Below are 27048 nucleotides of genomic sequence, written 5' to 3' on the forward strand. Positions count from 1 at the left end.
TGTCACATAACCCCATAGATAATTAAATGGTAAGTACGGAGTACAAGTACCTGGTCCCCTCTGCTGTCCAGGGTCTTCTATGAGCGGACACCTGGATGAGAGAGGGATCAGGAATAACTCAAATAGAAAATAAAGGGAGAGGTGGGGGACACCGATCCGTACGTGGTGTTAGGCAGTGTCTGTAGCTGAAAGCATTGCAGAAATCTGAATGCGCCACCGTACCAGGTCACGACCCACCCGAAGAAGAGTACCTGAGTTAAAATTACCAAAGGATTGTGCCCGACACTGTGCTACCATGCTGCTCCCTCCTGCAGTGGGGAGTGACTGACTGGACACGTGTTTCACCACAAAGGGCTTGTTCACCATACAGCCTGTACCTGACCCTGCTATTATAATATATTACGTACCCATCAGGAGCTATATGAGCATATGAATTCAAACAAACATAGTCACCATATACTTTATGCTAATTCTTATAATAGATATATTTTTATAAGTTCATGAGATTAATTGCTAAGGGAGCTCGATTAGATATTTTATAAATGAGCACAACAAATCCCTATTCTTTTATTGGACATATATTAAAAGCTAATTTTTAATTATACTAACAAATCATTTATGTACAAAAGAGTGCCCCATGAAGGAATCACTATACTGATGATTGGTTTTTCCAATTATTGTTACATTTTGAGTTCAAGTATTAGAAGGACCAAACAAGCAAGAATAATGAAAGTAAAAATAAGTAAAAAAAAAACCCAGATACAAAATAATAATACACATGAATTACAATGACATTAACATAAATAACTTGGAATAGTGATATAATAAAAAAAACAATTGCTTGATAATAATCCTAAAGGATGAACCTGTATACCCTAGTTGTTGGATCTGCCGTGATAAGTAACTATATTGCCAGTTCTACAATAATATGCAACTAAGTTGCCAGTAAGTGTCAGTAAGATGTTCGAGTAGAAATCCTCCCGTCTTGTGTTCAGTTAGTGAACATTGACAACAGCACTGGTTCAATTTTGCATCTGTAGTGGCCACCGGTAGTAGAGGGACTTTTTAAACATGTCAGCAGTGTACGCATTGTACGATTTACGCAGATCAGGTGATCAGGCATTGCGTATGCATGGAAGTCACGCTGTGCACGCATCACGGTTGTTTTGCGATCATGTATGCACAGAGAAATCGGTCGCAAAGTGAACGTTTGAGGAAGGTAATGTGGGGGGGTTATGTGAACGCAGGCATGACTGACTGTTTAAAGGGCATTCTGTGGCCTTGGATAACTTAGCCATTGCGATTGCTTTGCAGCATGAGACCTCTCTGCGTTTAAGATATTATTGTATGAGGAGGCTGAGATCTGCGGCTGTAAGTCTGTGCTCTTAGTAATTACCCAGTGATCTGTACGTCATCATATTATTGTATGAGGAGGCTGAGATCTGCGGCTGTAAGTCTGTGCTCTTAGTAATTACGCAGTGATCTGTACGTCATATTATTGTATGAGGAGGCTGAGATCTGCGGCTGTAATTCTGTACTCTTAGTAATTACGCAGTGATCTGTATGTCATATTATTGTATGAGGAGGCTGAGATCTGCGGCTGTAAGTCTGAGCTTAGTAATTACCCAGTGATCTGTACGTCATATTATTGTATGAGGAGGCTGAGATCTGCGGCTGTAAGTCTGAGCTTCGTAATTACGCAGTGATCTGTACGTCATATTATTGTATGAGGAGGCTGAGATCTGCGGCTGTAAGTCTGTGCTCTTAGTAATTACGCAGTGATCTGTACGTCATATTATTGTATGAGGAGGCTGAGATCTGCGGCTGTAAGTCTGTGCTCTTAGTAATTACGCTGTGATCTGTACATCATATTATTGTATGAGGAGGCTGAGATCTGCGGCTGTAAGTCTGTACTCTTAGTAATTACGCAGTGATCTGTACGTCATATTGTATGAGGAGGCTGAGATCTGCGGCTGTAAGTCTGTACTCTTAGTAATTACGCAGTGATCTGTACGTCATATTATTGTATGAGGAGGCTGAGATCTGCGGCTGTAAGTCTGTGCTCTTAGTAATTACGCAGTGATCTGTACGTCATATTATTGTATGAGGAGACTGAGATCTGCGGCTGTAAGTCTGTACTCTTAGTAATTACACAGTGATCTGTACGTCATATTATTGTATGAGGAGGCTGAGATCTGCGGCTGTAAGTCTGTACTCTTAGTAATTACGCAGTGATCTGTTATGCTGATGTGTTGGGTTTCACCTGTCCTAACTGTTCTAATTCATTTAACACTCTTGCAGCAAATTCTGAACCACATTCTCGATGATATTGAATTTTTCATTACAAAACTGCAAAAAGCAGCTGAAGCCTTTTCAGATCTTTCCAAAAAAAAGAAATCAAGGAAGAAAAAAGGTCCTGGAGGTAGGTATGAATGCCGTGCTACATCGTTCATTGGGTGTAATCTCTTCACACTTGAAATTAAATATAAAGTATGTTTATATAAAATACTTTCTATTTCCTGGTAAATGATCGGACATACTGATGTGCTGATACTGGTATTCATCCTCCTATTGTTTCTCCTCTTACTCTATTTACCTAATACTGCTATTAGTTTTGTTACAATTAAAGCAACGTTAAACGTGTATGATATATTTTCTTTTTTCTTTTATATCTAGAGGGTCTTTTAACTCTCCGTGCACAGCCCCCTCCCCAGGAGGAGTTCGTAGACTGTTTCCAAAAATTTAAACATGGCTTCAACCTTCTGGTAAGTTTTAGTGAGTACTTATAGGAGAAAATGGTTATTTATACAGTATACTCCAGCCCTTAATGAGCCCCAGTCCATAACATGCTCACAGTTGAGCCCCATCCATAATATGCCCCCACAGTGTATGACCAGTACATAATATGCCCCCACAGTATATGACCAGTACATAATATGCCCCCACAGTATATGACCAGTACATAATATGCCCCCACAGTATATGACCAGTACATAATATGCCCCCACAGTGTATGCCCAGTACATAATATTCCCCCACAGTGTATGTCCAGTACAGAATATTCCATAATATTCCCCCACAGTGTATGACCAGTACATAATATTCCATAATATTCCCCCACAGTGTATGACCAGTACATAATATGCTCCCACAGTGTATGACCAGTATATAATATTCCCCCACAGTGTATGACCAGTACATAATATGCTCCCACAGTGTATGACCAGTACATAATATTCCCCCACAGTGTATGACCAGTACATAATATGCTCCCACAGTGTATGACCAGTACATGATATTCCCCCACAGTGTATGTCCAGTACATAATATTTTACCACAGTGTTTGACCAGTACATAATATTCCCCCACTGTGTTTGACCAGTACATAATATTCCCCCACAGTGTATGTCCAGTATATAATATTCCCCCACAGTGTATGACCAGTACGTAATATTCCCCCACAGTGTATGCCCAGTACATGATATTCCCCCACAGTGTATGCCCAGTACGTAATATTCCCCCACAGTGTATGCCCAGTACGTAATATTCCCCCACAGTGTATGGCCAGTATATGATATTCCCCCACAGTGTATGCCCAGTACATGATATGCCCCCACAGTGTATGCCCAGTACATAATATTCCCCCACAGTGTATGCCCAGTACATAATATTCCCCCACAGTGTATGCCCAGTACATAATATTCCCCCACAGTGTATGACCAGTACGTAATATGCCCCCACAGTGGATCCCCAGTGGCAAACGCAGGATTTCTAGAGGGGGGTTTCCAAATGCTTGAGTTTAGAGGGAGTGAGGCCAGTCCATGAAGAGGACATAATTAGTACTTAACCAGCTTTAATAAGCGTCATACAAAGTGTTTTGTATGTTATAATTCTGGCATATACAGGACCAGAGATCACAGTAACCCATTATATGTGTCATACATAGTGTATTGTGTGTCATAATTCCAGCATATACAGGACCAGTGATCACAGTAACCCATTATATGTGTCATACATAGTGTATTGTGTGTCATAATTCCAGCATATACAGGACCAGCGATCACAGTAACCCATTATATGTGTCATACATAATGTATTGTGTGTCATAATTCCAGCATATACAGGACCAGTGATCACAGTAACCCATTATATGTGTCATACATAGTGTATTGTGTTTCATATATCCAGAATATACAGGACCAGTGATCACAGTAACCCATTATATGTGTCATACATAGTGTATTGTGTGTCATAACTCCAGCATATACAGGACCAGTTATCACAGTAACCCATTATATGTGTCATACATAGTGTATTGTGTGTCATAATTCCAGCATATACAGGACCAGCAATCACAGTAACCCATTATATGTGTCATACATAGTGTATTGTGTATCATAATTCCAGCATATACAGGACCAGCGATCACAGTAACCCATTATAAGTGTCATACATAGTGTATTGTGTGTCATAATTCCAGCATATACAGGACCAGTGATCACAGTAACCCATTATATGTGTCATACATAGTGTATTGTGTATCATAATTCCAGCATATACAGGACCAGCAATCACAGTAACCCATTATATGTGTCATACATAGTGTATTGTGTATCATAATTCTAGCATATACAGGACCAGCAATCACAGTAACCCATTATATGTGTCATACATAGTGTATTGTGTCATAATTCCAGCATATACAGGACCAGTGATCACAGTAACCCATTATATGTGTCATACATAGTGTATTATGTGTCATAATTCCAGCATATACAGGACCAGCGATCACAGTAACCCATTATATGTGTCATACATAGTGTATTGTGTGTCATAATTCCAGCATATACAGGACCAGCGATCACAGTAACCCATTATATGTGTCATACATAGTGTATTGTGTATCATAATTCCAGCATATACAGGACCAGCGATCACAGTAACCCATTATATGTGTCATACATAGTGTATTGTGTGTCATAATTCCAGCATATACAGGACCAGCGATCACAGAAACCCATTATATGTGTCATACATAGTGTATTGTGTGTCATAATTCCAGCATATACAGGACCAGTGATCACAGAAACCCATTATATGTGTCATACATAGTGTATTGTGTGTCATAATTCCAGCATATACAGGACCAGCGATCACAGTAACCCATTATATGTGTCATACATAGTGTATTGTGTGTCATAATTGCAGCATATACAGGACCAGTGATCACAGTAACCCATTATATGTGTCATATATAGTGTATTGTGTGTCATACCAGCATATACAGGACCAGTGATCACAGTAACCCATTATATGTGTCATACATAGTGTATTGTGTGTCATACATCCAGCATATACAGGACCAGCGATCACAGTAACCCATTATATGTGTCATACATAGTGTATTGTGTGTCATAATTCCAGCATATACAGGACCAGCGATCACAGTAACCCATTATATGTGTCATACATAGTGTATTGTGTGTCATACATCCAGCATATACAGGACCAGCGATCACAGTAACCCATTATATGTGTCATACATAGTGTATTGTGTGTCATACATCCAGCATATACAGGACCAGCGATCACAGTAACCCATTATATGTGTCATACATAGTGTATTGTGTGTCATAATTCCAGCATATACAGGACCAGTGATCACAGTAACCCATTATATGTGTCATACATAGTGTATGTATGTGAATGTTAGTATATTAGATGTGGGCACCATTCCAGACTATTGGAGCAAGCCCGGGAGCCTGGAGGAGCAGCAGAAGAACATAGCACTGCCCTGGACATATATGTACATATTGGGCTCTATAGCAGTGCATGTTTTTCAGATCTCCTAGTTGGTGCACAGGTTATTTATTATTGGCTGATATATGTTAAAAGATCCACAGGTGGTGCTAATTATTTCATTTGTGATACTGAGAAGAACATGCAGCACTAGTAACATTCTATTATATTACTATTTCTAATGTGGTCATGGTGTGGGCTGGGGAGGGGGTTTGCAGGCAGCCGGAAACCCCCCCTGCGTTTGCCTATGGCCCCCACAGTGGGTCCCCAGTTCATCATATGCCCCCACAGTTGGTCCCCAGTCCATCATGTGCCCCCACAGTGCGTCCCCAGTCCATCATGTGCCCTCACAGTGGGTCCCCAGTCCATCATGTGCCCCCATAGTGGGTCCCCAGTCCATCATGTGCCCCCCATAGTGGGTCCCCAGTCCATCATGTGCCCCCCATAGTGGGTCCCCAGTCCATCATGTGCCCCCCATAGTGGGTCCCCAGTCCATCATGTGCTCCCCATAGTGGGTCCCCAGTCCATCATGTGCTCCCCATAGTGGGTCCCCAGTCCATCATGTGCCCCCCATAGTGGGTCCCCAGTCCATCATGTGCCCCCCATAGTGGGTCCCCAGTCCATCATGTGCCCCCCATAGTGGGTCCCCAGTCCATCATGTGCCACCCATAGAGGGTCCCCAGTCCATCATGTGCCGCCCATAGTGGGTCCCCAGTCCATCATGTGCCCCCACAGTGGGTCCACAGTCCATAACATGCTCACATTGGAGCCCCATCCATAATATGGGTGCACTGGGCGAGGTTATAATGCAGGGTGCTCTGGGCGAGGTTAAGGTGCAGGGCACACCTGAAGGTGGCAATACCCATCTGGATGATGCATTCCTGTGCTTAGTACATTTGGGCAATGCAGTAAATCCATGAAAACTGGATGTTGCATTTTTCCTCCCACCCTTGGAGAGAGATAAAGTGGAGAGATACCAACCAATCATCTCCTAGCTGTCATTTTTCAAACAGCCTGTAACATGACCCTTAGAAGCTGATTGGTTGGTACTTTATCTCTTGCCAAGGCTTAGTACATCTCCACTAGTCTTTTGACTCATCCGGTTCCTCAGCTTCATCAAAAATAAGGCCAAAATCAAGCCCAGTTCTGCTTGTTATAAGCGGATGCTGCATCCTCCTAGGAACACTGGCTGAGCCATATAGGAGGCGGAACTTGTGGTCAGCTTTATGATTGGCTGCATCACCCGTTCCTCTGACAGCTGAGAATGAATGAGGACTGTTATTCGCTAGTAAGGCTGCTGCTCATAGGGCTTCACATACACTGTACAATAGGATGAGACCAATGAGAAAGGAGTGCCTCTGCTGCACCAATTACGTGCACTGTACAATAGGATGAGACCAATGAGAAAGGAGTACCCCAATCACATGCACTGTACAATAGGATGAGACCAATGAGAAAGGAGTACCCCAATCACATGCACTGTACAATAGGATGAGACCAATGACAAAGGAGTACCCCAATCACATTTACTGTACAATAGGATGAGACCAATGAGAAAGGAGTACCCCAATAACATGCACTGTACAATAGGATGAGACCAATGAGAAAGGAGTACCCCAATCACATGCACTGTACAATAGGATGAGACCAATGAGAAAGGAGTAGCCCAATCACATGCACTGTACAATAGGATGAGACCAATGAGAAAGGAGTACCTCAATCACATGCACTGTACAATAGGATGAGACCAATGAGAAAGGAGTACCCCAATCACGTGCACTGTACAATAGGATGAGACCAATGAGAAAGGAGTACCCCAATCACGTGCACTGTACAATAGGATGAGACCAATGAGAAAGGATTGCCTCGGCTGCAACAATCACATACACTGTACAATAGGATGAGACCAATGAGAAAGGAGTACCTCAATCACATGCACTGTACAATAGGATGAGACCAATGAGAAAGGAGTACCCCAATCACATGCACTTTACAAAAGGATGAGACCAATGAGAAAGGAGTACCCCAATCACATGTACTGTACAATAGAATGAGACCAATGAGAAAGGAGTACCCCAATCACATAGACTGTACAATAGGATGAGACCAATGAGAAAGGATTACCCCAATCACATGCACTGTACAATAGGATGAGACCAATGAGAAAGGAGTACCCCAATCACATGCACTGTACAATAGGATGAGACCAATGAGAAAAGAGTGCCCCAATCACATGCACTGTACAATAGGATAAGACCAATGAGAAAGGAGTGCCCCAATCACATGCACTGTACAATAGGATGAGACCAATGAGAAAGGAGTACCCCAATCACATGCACTGTACAATAGGATGAGACCAATGAGAAAGGATTACCCCAATCACATGCACTGTACAATAGGATGAGACCAATGAGAAAGGAGTACCCCAATCACATGCACTGTACAATAGGATGAGACCAATGAGAAAGGAGTACCCCAATCACATGCACTGTACAATAGGATGAGACCAATGAGAAAGGAGTACCCCAATCACATGCACTGTACAATAGGATGAGACCAATGAGAAAGGAGTACCCCAATCACATGCACTGTACAATAGGATGAGACCAATGAGAAAGGAGTGCCCCAATCACATGCACTGTACAATAGGATGAGACCAATGAGAAAGGAGTGCATCATTCACGTTATAAACATGTAAGCCTAATAATAGGAATAACCAAATCTGCCCATATTCCACAGCTTTTTACCATTGGGAACACAGACTAATAAAACAAGACTGGTAATAATAACAGAGGTAGGAGGGCCCTGCTCACATACTTACCATTTATAGGACAATGTTGAAGAGAAAAATAAAAAGTACTCTCTGTGCTGGGGCTCTCACCCTACCCAATAAAATGAAGCTAAAACTTGCATTTATTTTTCTGTATTAAAAAACATCCAGAAATGATTGCTATAGTAAAAATTCAAATACAAATATGTTTAAAACAAAATTTTTTTAACCAGGTGACCCCAATTTTCCACCTGAAAAATGGGCATCAGCTGTTTGACTTTATCTGGGACTATAGCATCCCAGAAGACTATCGGGTGATAAATCTATCATAAACCAGGGCGACAATATGACCAAACAATTCTGTTAAATAAATGGGATCGCGGCCCAATAATGATTTCCAGTACACAGCACAATGCAAACAAATTCTATTAATATGTCAAATACTGCACACGAGACCTATCCAGTTCCAAAAAGTACAGGCTGTGACTACAAATGTATCCTTCGAGACAATTGCTGATCATTGATTAGGCACAGATTCAAATGCACAGGATATTATTTCTCAGTGTGTCACGAGAGAAGTATCTGTCATGAATCACCTAATCCGCTATCATACAGAGGAGATCAATCCTCCTTCGTCATTGGAGCACCTCTTTGTACTAGGTGTAATGACTATTCCTACCTGATCATAGCTACATGTGTGACATTGTGTATGGCTCTGGACAGCTTACTATCTTACCGTCTCTGACACACACACATATATATATATATATATATATATATATATGTATGTATATCTCCATCCGCTGTCTGATGCTCCACCAGGGGCTCAATTAAAGATGAGACCAGCACTCTTTCTCAACAGCTGTTTTGGTTAGCACAGTCGTCAGGGGAGTAGCCATTTCTAAAATGCATGTGCAATCTGTATATACCCACAACAATCAATCATAATAACGCTACCTGTCAGGTCAGTCACGGTGAACCCACATCGCAATCATCAAGACAGCATGCAGCCACAGTCAACGTGGTCCATCACCGATGACGTCAGCCCAAGCATAGTCATCAGCGTTCACACAGCCTAGCAACCGCATCAACTACCGGGCAGTTAGATGAGGACAGAGTCACCATGGCAACCCGTGTGTACATAAATGCTACATAATAAATGCAGCTCATGGCAAACACAAAGTGTTATATAATTAATCGCTCAATCATGAGCACTATATGTCTCTACACTGCATATCTATGCATCGCAGGACCCAGCATTCTCAATCAGCCTTCCTAATAGGTTAAAGGCCATTCAAATAACTGAATCCCATGATACCTAGGAAAACACCTCTAATAAATAACATCAATACACAATGGAGTCACGTGTCATTGGAAAATTGACACACAAACATATACCAATTAATACATATAATACAAAAAAATAAAATAAAAAAAAATATATATATATATATATACTGTGTATGTATGTGTGTGTATGTGTGTATGTATATATATATATACTGTGTATGTATGTGTATGTATGTGTGTGTATGTATATATATATATATATATATATATATATGTATATATATATATATATATGTATATATATATAAATAAATAAAAATAATCAGGTCCATACACCCAGACACCATGCCAACCCATTACAAGTAAGAAGAAAACAACAACTCTTCATTTAGGCCATCTGGTATCATTGCTTTAAGCAGATAAATCCACCAACATTCTTGTTTCAGTAGCAACTTATTCCTGTCACCGCCACGTCATGGAGGAGGTACATGGTCCAAAGGCATAAATACAAAATCCTTAATATTGTGTCCATATTGGGCAAAATGTCTTGCCACCGGTGGGGTATTTGCTTCCACCATTGTTTTCGCCTTTTTGATCGACGAACGATGCATCACAATTCTTTCTTTGACCATACATATCGTCTTGCCCACATCATACAATCACATAGGCCACAAACTTGGTCTCACATGTCATCCTGTGGCGCAATTGGTATATCGCACCCAGTGTGGGTTTTACGAAGACATCTCCTGGCTGCATAAATCTACAGTTCACACAACCTCCACACTTAAAGGCACCTGAACGTAAACTCAGTCTGAGATTGGTTTCAAACAAAAATTGGCTGATATCGGAATACGTAATCCTTTCTTTTAGGTTTTTACTGCATTTATAGCAGAATAACTGAGAATGTTCACAGCATTTGCTCATTATAGGATCAGTCTGTATGATATGCCTATATTTGAGAATAGTTTTCCTCACTATCCCCAACGTGATGGAGAAAGTGCTGGCAAATATCAATCGTTCAGCATGTTCAATGCAATCATGTGGTGTCAGTAATTCTCTGTGATCAAGTTTCATACATAGCTCAATGGCATCTTGGACCTCATTGCATTCATAGCCATGTTCTATAAAATTGCGACCCATTTTCTTGAGAGCCCCTGGTCATTTTTCCAATTCTGAAGTAATATGTGTAACTCTAATGAGTTGTGGCCAGAAGAAACATGTTTTTGTCAGTAGGCTTCTTAAAAATATCAGTGGTGAATTTTCCACCACTAATGCCTATCAAAACATTAAAAAATTCGATACTGTTGGCACTGTGTTAACATATAAAATGAATGGAACCCGGATTAGCATTAAGTCTCTCAACAAACTCAAGAATAGCCGATTCTCCACCAGTCCACAGTATGAATAAGTCATCAATAAACCGAACATAAAAATAAATAAACTTAGAAAAATCAGGATCTGCCATAATGTGTATTTTTTCAAAATCATTCCTAAACAAATTGGCATAAGATGGGGGCCATATTAGACCCCATCGCGGTGCCAATCAGCTGTAAATAAAAAGAATTATTAAACAAAAAATAATTTTTGTGTAAAATAATCCCTATTAAAAGTAGCAAAACTCAACTGATGGACCCACATACTGTGGACTGGTTTCAATGGCCCTCCTGACTGACTGAATTCCTTCATCATGCTAAATATTGGTGTATAAACTGGTGACATCTAGTGTCACCAGTATACAACCAAGAGGTGTTGGACCAAAATTGGTCAATTTTGTCAAAAAGTCAGATGTGTCCTTAACATAATGAGTATTTTGGACTATGGGCTGGAGATAGTAGCCAACATACTGTGACAACGGTTGGCCCAGCAACCTCATGGAGGAGATGATGGGTCTCCTGGGTGGCTGGTCCAACCGTTTATGGATCTTAATCAAAATGTAAAAGAGAGGGATTCTGGGGTGGTCCTGAGTCAAAAAGTTAGCTGTGGGTTCATCCAACCAATTATTAGATTTTCCTAACAGTATAACTGAATCAATTTTTTTTTTTTAATTCTCTGTAGGATCAAATTTAAGTTCCTTATAACAATTGGTGTCTGACAGCTGTCTTAAACTTTCACTAATTTAATCAGACCTATCTAGCACAACAATACCCCCACCCTTATCGGTGGGGCAAATGACTATATCTTTATTTTCACGTAAAGATCTTATCGTTGAGATCTCCCCAATGGACAAATTTTGAATGATGGACTCTAGCTTTTTGTAAAATAGGGATGGTGTCTTTTCTAAACAAACACATAAATGTTTCAGTAGAAACGTTGGTAGAAGGTGGATAAAATGAGCTAGGCACCTTAAAAGGAATTTTGTTATATGTACCACTACCCTTCTTAGCAAAATAGTCCTTCAAGCGCAGCTGTCTATGAAATCTGTACAACTCTGTCTCAAAATCAAATGCTTTTTGTCTGAGTCTGTACAACTCTATGACTCTGTACAACTCTATGACTCTGTACAACTCTATGACTCTGTACAACTCTATGACTCTGTACAACTCTATGACTCTGTACAACTCTATGACTCTGTACAACTCTATGACTCTGTACAACTCTATGACTCTGTACAACTCTATGACTCTGTACAACTCTATGACTCTGTACAACTCTATGACTCTGTACAACTCTATGACTCTGTACAACTCTATGACTCTGTACAACTCTATGACTCTGTACAACTCTATGACTCTGTACAACTCTATGACTCTGTACAACTCTATGACTCTGTACAACTCTATGACTCTGTACAACTCTATGACTCTGTACAAAAGACAGGCCTCTAGACAAAACACTACGTTCAGAATCAGTGAGAGTATACTTGGATAAATTAAAAACAACTATTTCCAAACCCTCTTGTTCCTTCCTCTTTGACTGTAGTGTTGTGTAGTGTTGTCTAGAGGTCTGTCTTTTGTACAGAGTCATAGAGTTGTACAGAGTCATAGAGTTGTACAGAGTCATAGAGTTGTACAGAGTCATAGAGTTGTACAGAGTCATAGAGTTGTACAGATTTCATAGACAGCTGCGCTTGAAGGACTATTTTGCTAAGAAGGGTAGTGATACATATAACAAAATTCCTTTTAAGGTGCCTAGCTCATTTGATCCACCTTCTACCAACGCATCTATTGGACCATTTGTGTATTAATGTTATTTATTAGAGGTGTTTTCCTAGGTATCATGGGATTCAGTTATTTGAATGGCCTTTAACCTGTTAGGGAGGCTGATTGAGAATGCTGGGTCCTGCGATGCATAGATATGCAGTGTAGAGACATATAGTGCTCATGATTGAGTGATTAATTATATAACACTTTGTGTTTGCCATGAGCTGCATTTATTATGTAGCATTTATGTACACACGGGTTGCCATGGTGACTCTGTCCTCATTTAACTGCCCGGTAGTTGATGCGGTTGCTAGGCGGCATGGACGCTGATGTCGCTTGGGCTGATGTAATCAGTGATGGACCGCATTGACTGTGGATGCTCGCTGTCCGGCTTGTGATGGGGGCCCATCGTGTTCATCGGATAGGTGGTGCGGTTGCCTGGTTACACGTATAACTGCAACTTATAGTATCCTTTGAATGTATGACAGAGGGACTGCAGCAGATATCTCTGATACCTGCTGCAATCTCTTCATTCCCGAGGTCAGCTGCATTCCCCATAGGTTTCTATGGGGATGCGTTGCTGCCATATTTACCAACTGTGATGCATGCCGGAGATTGGTCAACGCAGCTACCACCATCTGAAGATGGTAGTGTCCCACTGTAGCCTATGGACTACACATAGTATAACTAGCCGGGAGAAGGCTCTATAGGAGCTACCGGTATCCTCTGGCAATGATTGCAGGCACAGGGTCTTTTCTGAGGCCCTATCCCTGCGGATGCTCAGTAATACATTCAGCCAATATGATCGCATCCTGCAATACTATTATGGGCACATATGCATTCATTAATAAATTCGTCCCTGGATGAGAGACCTGAAACTCTGCAGAAGGAGGAGGTCGGCTTCAGAAAGATGAATGTTTTGTCGATTTTTGTATGGAATAGAAACCTTTGTGTATTCTCCATATAGAGGTGATGCTGAAATCCAGTGGACTTTTAGTAGATTTCTGAGAGAAGTGGTATATATAGAAAGGGGGATGGTGGGAGAAGCAGAGAGAAGTGGTATAGGTAGAAGGGGGGCTGGCGAGAGAAGCAGAGAGAAGTGGTATAGGTAGAAGGGGGCTGGTGGGAGAAGCTGAGAGAAGTGGTATAGGTAGAAGGGGGGCTGGCGGGAGAAGCTGAGAGAAGTGGTATAGGTAGAAGGGGGGCTGGCGGGAGAAGCAGAGAGAAGTATAGATAGAAGGGGGGCTGGTGGGAGAAGCAGAGAGAAGTGGTATAGATAGAAAGGAGGGCTGGCGGAAGAAGCAGAGAGAAGTGGTATAGGTAGAAGGGGGGCTGGCGGGAGAAGCTGAGAGAAGTGGTATAGGTAGAAGGGGGCTGGCGGGAGAAGCAGAGAGAAGTGGTATAGATAGAAGGGGGGCTGGTGGGAGAAGCAGAGAGAAGTGGTATAGATAGAAGGGAGGGCTGGCGGAAGAAGCAGAGAGAAGTGGTATAGGTAGAAGGGGGGCTGGCGGGAGAAGCAGAGAGAAGTGGTATAGGTAGAAGTGGGGCTGGCGGAAGAAGCAGAGAGAAGTGGTATAGGTAGAAGGGGGGCTGGCGGAAGAAGCAGAGAAGTGGTATAGGTAGAAGGGGGGCTGGCGGGAGAAGCAGAGAGAAGTGGTATAGGTAGAAGGGGGGTTGGCGGGAGAAGCAGAGAGAAGTGGTATAGGTAGAAGGGGGGCTGGCGGGAGAAGCTGAGAGAAGTGGTATAGGTAGAAGGGGGCTGGCGGGAGAAGCAGAGAGAAGTGGTATAGATAGAAGGGGGGCTGGCGGAAGAAGCAGAGAAGTGGTATAGGTAGAAGGGGGGCTGGCGGGAGAAGCAGAGAAGTGGTATAGGTAGAAGGGGGGCTGGCGGGAGAAGCGGAGAGAAGTGGTATAGGTAGAAGGGGGGCTGGCGGAAGAAGCAGAGAGAAGTGGTATAGGTAGAAGGGGGCTAGCGGGAGAAGCTGAGAGAAGTGGTATAGGTACAAGGGGGCTGGCGGGAGAAGCTGAGAGAAGTGGTATAGGTAGAAGGGGGCTGGTGGGAGAAGCAGAGAGAAGTGGTATAGGTAGAAGGGGGCCTAGCAGGAGAAGCAGAGAGAAGGGGTATAGGTAGAAGGGGGCTGGCGGAGAAGCAGAGAGAAGGGGTATAGGTAGAAGGGGGGCTAGCGGGAGAAGCAGAGAGAAGTGGTATAGGTAGAAGGGGGGCTAGCGGGAGAAGCAGAGAGAAGGGGTATAGGTAGAAGGGGGGCTAGCGGGAGAAGCAGAGAGAAGTGGTATAGGTAGAAGGGGGGCTAGCGGGAGAAGCAGAGAGAAGTGGTATAGGTAGAAGGGGGGCTAGCGGGAGAAGCAGAGAGAAGGTGGATCCTGGACACTGTGGAAGTGGGATGAGAATTGAGCCAGCATCGTGAAGAAATAGAGTAGTGGAAAAATACAAATTTTGTAAGAGAACATAATCTGTTTTTTCCTCCGCACAAGATGCCTCTGAGTTACCTCCTAATATTTATCAGTTCAACATTTTTCTTTCATTCCTGCAATAATAAATACAAGTGTAAATGTCTAAGTGCACATTAGATATGACAGTAATTACACACCCTGAATTAATCAATAGATGAAACCAATATGTCGTTAAGGGAAAGAGATACTGAGAGACAGAAGCATACATGTATCATTATATAGAGCAGAGGGACAGAAGCATACATGTAACATTATATAGAGCAGAGAGACAGAAGCTTAAATGTAACATTATATAGAGCAGAGGGACAGAAGGATACATGTAACATTATATAGAGCAGAGAGACAGAAGCATACATGTAACATATAGAGCAGAGAGACAGAAGCATACATGTAACATTATATAGAGCAGAGAGACAGAAGCATACATGTAACATTATATAGAGCAGAGACAGAAGCTTACATGTAACATTATATAGAGCAGAGAGACAGAAGGATACATGTAACATTATATAGAGCAGAGAGACAGAAGGATACATGTAACATTATATAGAGCAGAGAGACAGAAGCTTACATGTATCATTATATAGAGCAGAGGGACAGAAGCATACATGTAACATATAGAGCAGAGAGACAGAAGCATACATGTAACATTATATAGAGCAGAGACAGAAGCATAAATGTAACATTATATAGAGCAGAGGGACAGAAGCTTACATGTAACATTATATAGAGCAGAGGGACAGAAGCATACATGTAACATTATATAGAGCAGAGGGACAGAAGCTTACATGTAACATTATATAGAGCAGAGGGACAGAAGCATACATGTAACATTATAGAGAGCAGAGAGACAGAAGCATACATGTAACATTATATAGAGCAGAGACCGAAGCTTACATGTAACATTATATAGAGCAGAGAGACAGAAGGATACATGTAACATTATATAGAGCAGAGAGACAGAAGCATAAATGTAACATTATATAGAGCAGAGACAGAAGCATACATGTAACATTATATAGAGCAGAGAGACAGAAGCATACATGTAACATTATATAGAGCAGAGACAGAAGCATACATGTAACATTATATAGAACAGAGAGACCGAAGCATACATGTAACATTATATAGAGCAGAGAGACAGAAGCATACATGTAACATTATATAGAGCAGAGAGACAGAAGCTTACATGTAACATTATATAGAGCAGAGACAGAAGCATACATGTAACATTATATAGAGCAGAGAGACAGAAGCATACATGTAACATTATATAGAGCAGAGACAGAAGCATAAATGTAACATTATATAGAGCAGAGGGACAGAAGCATACATGTAACATTATATAGAGCAGAGAGACAGAAGCATACATGTAACATTATATAGAACAGAGAGACCGAAGCATACATGTAACATTATATAGAGCAGAGAGACAGAAGCATACATGTAACATTATATAGAGCAGAGAGACAGAAGCATACATGTAACATTATATAGAGCAGAGACAGAAGCATAAATGTATCATTATATAGAGCAGAGAGACAGAAGCATACATGTAACATTATATAGAGCAGAGAGACAGAAGCATACATGTATCATTATATAGAGCAGAGGGACAGAAGCATACATGTATCATTATATAGAGCAGAGGGACAGAAGCATACATGTAACATTAAATAGAGCAGAGAGGCAGAAGCTTACATGTAACATTATATAGAGCAGAGAGACAGAAGCATACATGTATCACTATATAGAGCAGAGGGACAGAAGCATACATGTATCATTATATAGAGCAGAGGGACAGAAGCATACATGTAACATTATATAGAGCAGAGAGACAGAAGCATACATGTAACATTATATAGAGCAGAGAGACAGAAGGATACATGTAACATTGTATAGAGCAGAGAGACAGAAGCATACATGTAACATTATATAGAGCAGAGAGACAGAAGCTTACATGTAACATTATATAGAGCAGAGAGACAGAAGCTTACATGTAACATTATATAGAGCAGAGAGACAGAAGCATACATGTAACATTATATAGAGCAGAGAGACAGAAGCATACATGTAACATTATATAGAGCAGAGAGACAGAAGCTTACATGTAACATTATATAGAGCAGAGAGACAGAAGCATACATGTATCACTATATAGAGCAGAGGGACAGAAGCATACATGTATCATTAAATAGAGCAGAGAGGCAGAAGCATACATGTAACATTAAATAGAGCAGAGAGGCAGAAGCTTACATGTAACATTATATAGAGCAGAGACAGAAGCATACATGTAACATTATATAGAGCAGAGACAGAAGCTTACATGTAACATTATATAGAGCAGAGAGACAGAAGCATACATGTAACATTATATAGAGCAGAGAGACAGAAGGATACATGTAACATTATATAGAGCAGAGGGACAGAAGCTTACATGTAACATTATATAGAGCAGAGAGACAGAAGCATACATGTATCACTATATAGAGCAGAGGGACAGAAGGATACATGTAACATTATATAGAGCAGAGAGACAGAAGCATACATGTAACATTATATAGAGCAGAGAGACAGAAGCTTACATGTAACATTATATAGAGCAGAGAGACAGAAGCTTACATGTAACATTATATAGAGCAGAGAGACAGAAGCATACATGTAACATTATATAGAGCAGAGAGACAGAAGCATACATGTAACATTATATAGAGCAGAGAGACAGAAGCATACATGTAACATTATATAGAGCAGAGAGACAGAAGCATACATGTAACATTATATAGAGCAGAGACAGAAGCATAAATGTAACATTATATAGAGCAGAGGGACAGAAGCATACATGTAACATTATATAGAGCAGAGAGACAGAAGCATACATGTAACATTATATAGAGCAGAGACAGAAGCATACATGTAACATTATATACAGCAGAGGGACAGAAGCATACATGTAACATTATATAGAGCAGAGAGACAGAAGCATACATGTAACATTATATAGAGCAGAGAGACAGAAGCACACATGTAACATTATATAGAGCAGAGACAGAAGCACACATGTAACATTATATACAGCAGAGGGACAGAAGCATACATGTAACATTATATAGAGCAGAGAGACAGAAGCATACATGTAACATTATATAGAGCAGAGAGACAGAAGCTTACATGTAACATTATATAGAGCAGAGAGACAGAAGGATACATGTAACATTATATAGAGCAGAGGGACAGAAGGATACATGTAACATTATACAGAGCAGAGGGACAGAAGCATACATGTAACATTATACAGAGCAGAGGGACAGAAGCATACATGTAACATTATATAGAGCAGAGGGACAGAAGCATACATGTAACATTATATAGAGCAGAGGGACAGAAGGATACATGTAACATTATATAGAGCAGAGAGACAGAAGCATACATGTAACATTATATAGAGCAGAGAGACAGAAGCATACATGTAACATTATATAGAGCAGAGAGACAGAAGCATACATGTAACATTATATAGAGCAGAGAGACAGAAGCATACATGTAACATTATATAGAGCAGAGAGACAGAAGCATACATGTAACATTATATAGAGCAGAGAGACAGAAGGATACATGTAACATTATATAGAGCAGAGAGACAGAAGCATACATGTAACATTATATAGAGCAGAGAGACAGAAGCTTACATGTAACATTATATAGAGCAGAGAGACAGAAGCTTACATGTAACATTATATAGAGCAGAGAGACAGAAGCATACATGTAACATTATATAGAGCAGAGAGACAGAAGCATACATGTAACATTATATAGAGCAGAGAGACAGAAGCTTACATGTAACATTATATAGAGCAGAGAGACAGAAGCATACATGTATCACTATATAGAGCAGAGGGACAGAAGCATACATGTATCACTATATAGAGCAGAGGGACAGAAGCATACATGTAACATTAAATAGAGCAGAGAGGCAGAAGCTTACATGTAACATTATATAGAGCAGAGAGACAGAAGCATACATGTATCACTATATAGAGCAGAGGGACAGAAGCATACATGTATCATTATATAGAGCAGAGGGACAGAAGCATACATGTAACATTATATAGAGCAGAGAGACAGAAGCATACATGTAACATTATATAGAGCAGAGAGACAGAAGGATACATGTAACATTATATAGAGCAGAGAGACAGAAGCATACATGTAACATTATATAGAGCAGAGAGACAGAAGCTTACATGTAACATTATATAGAGCAGAGAGACAGAAGCTTACATGTAACATTATATAGAGCAGAGAGACAGAAGCATACATGTAACATTATATAGAGCAGAGAGACAGAAGCATACATGTAACATTATATAGAGCAGAGAGACAGAAGCTTACATGTAACATTATATAGAGCAGAGAGACAGAAGCTTACATGTAACATTATATAGAGCAGAGAGACAGAAGCATACATGTAACATTATATAGAGCAGAGAGACAGAAGCATACATGTAACATTATATAGAGCAGAGAGACAGAAGCTTACATGTAACATTATATAGAGCAGAGAGACAGAAGCATACATGTATCACTATATAGAGCAGAGGGACAGAAGCATACATGTATCATTAAATAGAGCAGAGAGGCAGAAGCATACATGTAACATTAAATAGAGCAGAGAGGCAGAAGCTTACATGTAACATTATATAGAGCAGAGACAGAAGCATACATGTAACATTATATAGAGCAGAGACAGAAGCTTACATGTAACATTATATAGAGCAGAGAGACAGAAGCATACATGTAACATTATATAGAGCAGAGAGACAGAAGGATACATGTAACATTATATAGAGCAGAGGGACAGAAGCTTACATGTAACATTATATAGAAGCATACATTTAGCATTATATAGAAGTTTATATTTAGCATTATATAGAAGTTTATATTTAGCATTATATAGAAGTTGATATTTAGCATTATATAGAAGTATACTGTACATTTAGCATTATATAGAAGTTTATATTTAGCATTATATAGAAGTTTATATTTAGCATTATATAGAAGCATACTGTACATTTAGCATTATATAGAAGTTTAAATTTAGCATTATATAGAAGTTTATATTTAGCATTATATAGAAGCTTAAATTTAGCATTATATAGAAGTTTATATTTAGCATTATATAGAAGTTTATATTTAGCATTATATACAGTAGAAGTTTATTTTTAGCATTATATAGAAGCTTATATTTAGCATTATATAGAAGCATACATTTAGCATTATATAGAAGTTTATATTTAGCATTATATACAGTAGAAGTTTATTTTTAGCATTATATACAGTAGAAGTTTATATGTAGCATTATATAGAAGTTTATATTTAGCATTATATAGAAGCATATATTTAGCATTATATACAGTAGAAGTTTATATTTAGCATTATATACAGTAGAAGTTTATATGTAGCATTATATAGAAGTTTATATGTAGCATTATATAGAAGCATATATTTAGCATTATATACAGTAGAAGTTTATATTTAGCATTATATACAGTAGAAGTTTATATGTAGCATTATATAGAAGTTTATATGTAGCATTATATAGAAGCATACATTTAACATTATATAGAAGTTTATATTTAGCATTATATACAGTAGAAGTTTATATTTAGCATTATATACAGTAGAAGTTTATATGTAGCATTATATACAGTAGAAGTTTATATGTAGCATTATATACAGTAGAAGCATATATGTAGCATTATATAGAAGTTTATATGTAGCATTATATAGAAGCATACATTTGGCATTATATACAGTAGAAGTTTATATTTAGCATTATATACAGTAGAAGTTTATATTTAGCATTATATACAGTAGAAGTTTATATGTAGCATTATATAGAAGTTTATATGTAGCATTATATAGAAGCATACATTTAACATTATATAGAAGCTTATATTTAGCATTATATACAGTAGAAGTTTATATGTAGCATTATATAGAAGTTTATATGTAGCATTATATAGGAGTTTATATTTAGCATTATATACAGTAGAAGTTTATATGTAGCATTATATAGAAGTTTATATGTAGCATTATATAGAAGTTTATATGTAGCATTATACAGAAGTTTATATTTAGCATTATATAGAAGCATATATTTAGCATTATATAGAAGTTTATATGTAGCATTATATAGGAGTTTATATTTAGCATTATATAGAATTTTATATGTAGCATTATACAGAAGCTTATATTTGGCATTATATACAGTAGAAGTTTATATGTAGCATTATATAGAAGTTTATATTTAGCATTATATAGAAGTTTATATGTAGCATTATACAGAAGCTTATATTTGGCATTATATACAGTAGAAGTTTATATGTAGCATTATATAGGAGTTTATATTTAGCATTATATAGAAGTTTATATGTAGCATTATACAGAAGCTTATATTTAGCATTATATAGAAGCTTATATTTAGCATTATATAGAAGTTTATATTTAGCATTATATAGAAGCTTATATTTAGCATTATATAGAAGTTTATATTTAGCATTATATAGAAGTTTATATGTAGCATTATATAGAAGTTTATATTTGGCATTATACTGAAGCATATATTTGGCATTATATACAGTAGAAGTTTATATGTAGCATTATATAGAAGCATATATTTAGCATTATATAGAAGCTTATATTTAGCATTATATAGAAGTTTATATTTAGCATTATATAGAAGTATACTGTACATTTAGCATTATATAGAAGTTGATATTTAGCATTATATAGAAGTATACTGTACATTTAGCATTATATAGAAGTTTATATTTAGCATTATATAGAAGCTTATATTTAGCATTATATAGAAGTATACTGTACATTTAGCATTATATAGAAGTTGATATTTAGCATTATATAGAAGTATACTGTACATTTAGCATTATATAGAAGTTTATATTTAGCATTATATAGAAGTATACTGTACATTTAGCATTATATAGAAGTTGATATTTAGCATTATATAGAAGTATATTGTACATTTAGCATTGTATAGAAGTTTATATTTAGCATTATATACAGAAGTTTATATTTAGCATTATATAAAAGCATACATTTAACATTATATAGAAGTTTATATTTAGCATTATATAGAAGTTTATATTTAGCATTATATAGAAGTATACTGTACATTTAGCATTATATAGAAGTTGATATTTAGCATTATATAGAAGTATACTGTACATTTAGCATTATATAGAAGTTTATATTTAGCATTATATAGAAGTTTATATTTAGCATTATATAGAAGCATATATTTAGCATTATATAGAAGCATATATTTAGCATTATATAGAAGCACACATTTTAGCATTATATAGAAGTATACTGTACATTTAACATTATATAGAAGTTTAGATTTAGCATTATATAGAAGCATACTGTACATTTAGCATTATATAGAAGTTTATATGTAGCATTATATAGAAGTTTATATTTGGCATTATACTGAAGCATATATTTGGCATTATATACAGTAGAAGTTTATATGTAGCATTATATAGAAGCATATATTTAGCATTATATAGAAGCTTATATTTAGCATTATATAGAAGTTTATATTTAGCATTATATAGAAGTATACTGTACATTTAGCATTATATAGAAGTATACTGTACATTTAGCATTATATAGAAGCTTATATTTAGCATTATATAGAAGTATACTGTACATTTAGCATTATATAGAAGTTGATATTTAGCATTATATAGAAGTATACTGTACATTTAGCATTATATAGAAGTTTATATTTAGCATTATATAGAAGTTTATATTTAGCATTATATAGAAGTATACTGTACATTTAGCATTATATAGAAGTTGATATTTAGCATTATATAGAAGTATACTGTACATTTAGCATTATATAGAAGTTTATATTTAGCGTTATATAGAAGTTTATATTTAGCATTATATAGAAGCATACATTTTAGCATTATATAGAAGCACACATTTTAGCATTATATGGAAGCATATATGTAGCATTATATAGAAGTATATTGTACATTTAGCATTGTATAGAAGTTTATATTTAGCATTATATACAGAAGTTTATATTTAGCATTATATAGAAGTATACTGTACATTTAGCATTATATAGAAGTTGATATTTAGCATTATATAGAAGTATACTGTACATTTAGCATTATATAGAAGTTTATATTTAGCATTATATAGAAGTTTATATTTAGCATTATATAGAAGCATATATTTAGCATTATATAGAAGCATATATTTAGCATTATATAGAAGCACACATTTTGCATTATATAGAAGCACACATTTTAGCATTATATGGAAGCATATATGTAGCATTATATAGAAGTATACTGTACATTTAACATTATATAGAAGTTTAGATTTAGCATTATATAGAAGCATACTGTACATTTAACAATATATAGAAGTTTATATTTAGCATTATATAGAAGCATACTGTACATTTAGCATTATATAGAAGCATATATTTAGCATTATATAGAAGTTTATATTTAGCATTATATAGAAGCTTAAATTTAGCATTATATAGAAGTTTATATTTAGCATTATATAGAAGCATACTGTACATTTAGCAATATATAGAAGTTTATATTTAGCATAATATACTGTAGAAGTTTATAGTTAGCATTATATAGAAGCATATATTTAGCATTATATAGAAGTTTATATTTAGCATTATATAGAAGTTTATATTTAGCATTATATACAGTAGAAGTTTATATTTAGCATTACATAGAAGCATACATTTAGCATTATATAGAAGTTTATATTTAGCATAATATACAGTAGAAGTTTATATTTAGCATTATATAGAAGTATACTGTATATTTAGCATTATATAGAAGTTTATATTTAGCATTATATAGAAGTTTATATTTAGCATTATATAGAAGTTTATATTTAGCATTATATACAGTATAAGTTTATATTTAGCATTATATAGAAGCTTAGATTTATCATTTTATAGAAGCATATATTTAGCATTATATAGAAGTTTATATTTAGCATTATATAGAAGCATATATTTAGCATTATATAGAAGTTTATATTTAGCATTATATAGAAGCATATATTTAGCATTATATACAGTAGTTTATATTTAGCATTATATACAGTAGAAGTTTATATTTAGCATTATATACAGTAGAAGTTTATATTTAGCATTATATACAGTAGAAGTTTATATTTAGCATTATATACAGTAGAAGTTTATATTTAGCATTATATACAGTTGAAGTTTATAGTTAGCATTATATACAGTTGAAGTTTATAGTTAGCATTATATAGAAGCATATATTTAGCATTATATAGAAGTTTATATTTAGCATTATATACAGTAGAAGTTTATATTTAGCATTATATACAGTAGAAGTTTATATTTAACATTATATACAGTAGAAGTTTATATTTAACATTATATAGAAGCATACATTTAGCATTATATAGAAGTTTATGTTTAGCATTATATACAGTAGAAGTTTATATTTAGAATTTTATAGAAGCATATATTTAGCATTATATAGAGTGAGGGAATAATAAACTTGAATATACAATATTGCATAGGCAAACGAAGATGAAAATTCCCTTTGTGGGGCACTCTTTTATGATAAATCTTATGATATGATAGAAATTGTGCAAAACAACTTTTATTAGATACCTGCTATAAAATATTTTGTGATATATATGATATATATCACAATAGGTGCCTATAGGCAAAAAATGAATAATAATGATAATAAAATGATGGGTGAAAATATACACAAAAGAAGTATTGACCTTTAAATAATAGGGTACTTCTTATGGTTCCAGACAGAAGATAATAACTCAGAAATGTCAGAGGAAGAATTCCACGGAAAAAAATGTTAACGTAACCATGGGCAATAGCTGGAATATTCAAATTATTTCTAATATGTACAACATATGTAATTTAGCCTCTTAGGGTCTGTAATATATTACCATCAATTATCACAGTGATATTACATATATCCCTAGAATGAGGTAGTAAAACAGGTTTAATTAGATCTGATTATAAATCAATATTGCATATATCCCTATATTAGCAGTAAAGGAAGGCATCATTTTATTATCATTATTATTCATTTTTTGCCTATAGGCACCTATTGTGATATATATCATATATATCACAAAATATTTTTTAGCAGGTATCTAATAAAAGTAAAGTTTTGTACAATTTCTATCATATCATAAGATTTATCATAAAAGAGTGCCCCACAAAGGGAATTTTCTTCTTCGTTTGCCTATGCAATATTGTATATTCTCCTAATATATTTATTCCTGGGAGCACCACCAACACCATCATATTTTAATTGGAGGTCCCTCCAGTAAATTATTTATATTGTTGGTTTAAGTCATACATACCTCATATTATTTTATTTAAATGAATCCTGTGCATTAATCTTTTCCCAGATCCCCTTTTTTCCCTATTTTTCGGAGTAATAAAATTGTCTTCTTTTGAATTGGTTTTGGTGAAATGATAAATGTGTGTTTTTTCCAGGCCAAGCTGAAGTCCCACATACAGAACCCCAGTTCTGCTGAGCTGGTACATTTTCTCTTCACACCTTTGAATATGGTAAATGGCATTACATTTTACATATTGTCTGTTCTTTATGCATTATTATATAATATTGTATCAATAATGTGTATCATCTCCTGTGATTCCTTAACTTACTGTGACATGTTGTTTAGATTGTGGAGGCGACAGGGGATTCGCAGCTGGCAGGAACAGTCATCAGCCCTCTATTAATAACGGATGCCATAGATTTTCTAAATTTTGTACTTAACAGCAAAGAGAAACAGTTGTGGATATCTCTGGGTGACACGTGGAACAAATCAAGGTAGATAAAGTTTGTAACAACTTGTGTGTACAACAGTCCTGGATGATGAGATCGATAAACTTCCACATTTATAAGAAATCAATCTATAGCCTTAAACGCAAAATCTCTAGAGGTTTTCTGGCTATGAAGATAGTGCCGCTAGCTGATGCTTTTTCTCTGTGGCACAACTTACAGTATATCTATTTCCTTCTTGAACGCCATGGCAGCTACAACAGGTGGGTTAACTTGGTAGCTGAGAGGGGACTGGAAATAAAAACACCCCAGAAAGGTATATGGTGTGTGACTGGTACTACTCCCCCGGATAATATTAGTTATGACTCCTCCTCCTTTTCCCCTGGAAGGTATATGGTGTGACTCCTCCTACTCCCCTGGAAGGTATATGGTGAGACTCCTCCTACTCTCATGGATGGTATGTGTCTGATTCCATCCTAATCCCTGGAAGGTATATAGCGTATGATTCCTCCTATTGCCCCAGAGTGTATATTGTGATTCCTTCTTCTCTCTCAGGAAGGTATATAGTGTGTGTGATTCCTCCTACTCACCAGGAGGTATATAGTGTGTGATTCCTCGTACTCACCAGTAAGGTATATAGTGTGTGATTCCTCCTACTCACCAGGAAGATATATAGTGTGTGATTCCTCCTACTCACCAGGAAGGT

General features: G+C 36.9%; 1 protein-coding gene across 3 annotated transcripts in view; it reads left to right on the forward strand.

The window, feature by feature from the left end:
- EPS8 (EGFR pathway substrate 8, signaling adaptor) overlaps positions 1–27048 on the forward strand; it is a 247660-nt gene that overhangs the window by 126719 nt on the left and 93893 nt on the right. For all 3 annotated transcript variants that reach the window (XM_088461541.1, XM_088461543.1, XM_088461542.1), the window contains 4 exons: positions 2302–2422; positions 2677–2765; positions 26051–26125; positions 26242–26390. In XM_088461541.1, coding sequence (XP_088317667.1) covers positions 2302–2422; positions 2677–2765; positions 26051–26125; positions 26242–26390 — 434 coding nt within the window. The remainder of the gene's footprint in view (positions 1–2301; positions 2423–2676; positions 2766–26050; positions 26126–26241; positions 26391–27048) is intronic.

Source organism: Taudactylus pleione, unplaced genomic scaffold (assembly GCF_031769625.1).
Source record: "Taudactylus pleione unplaced genomic scaffold, aTauple2 ptg001061l, whole genome shotgun sequence".
Classification (NCBI taxonomy): domain Eukaryota; kingdom Metazoa; phylum Chordata; class Amphibia; order Anura; family Myobatrachidae; genus Taudactylus; species Taudactylus pleione.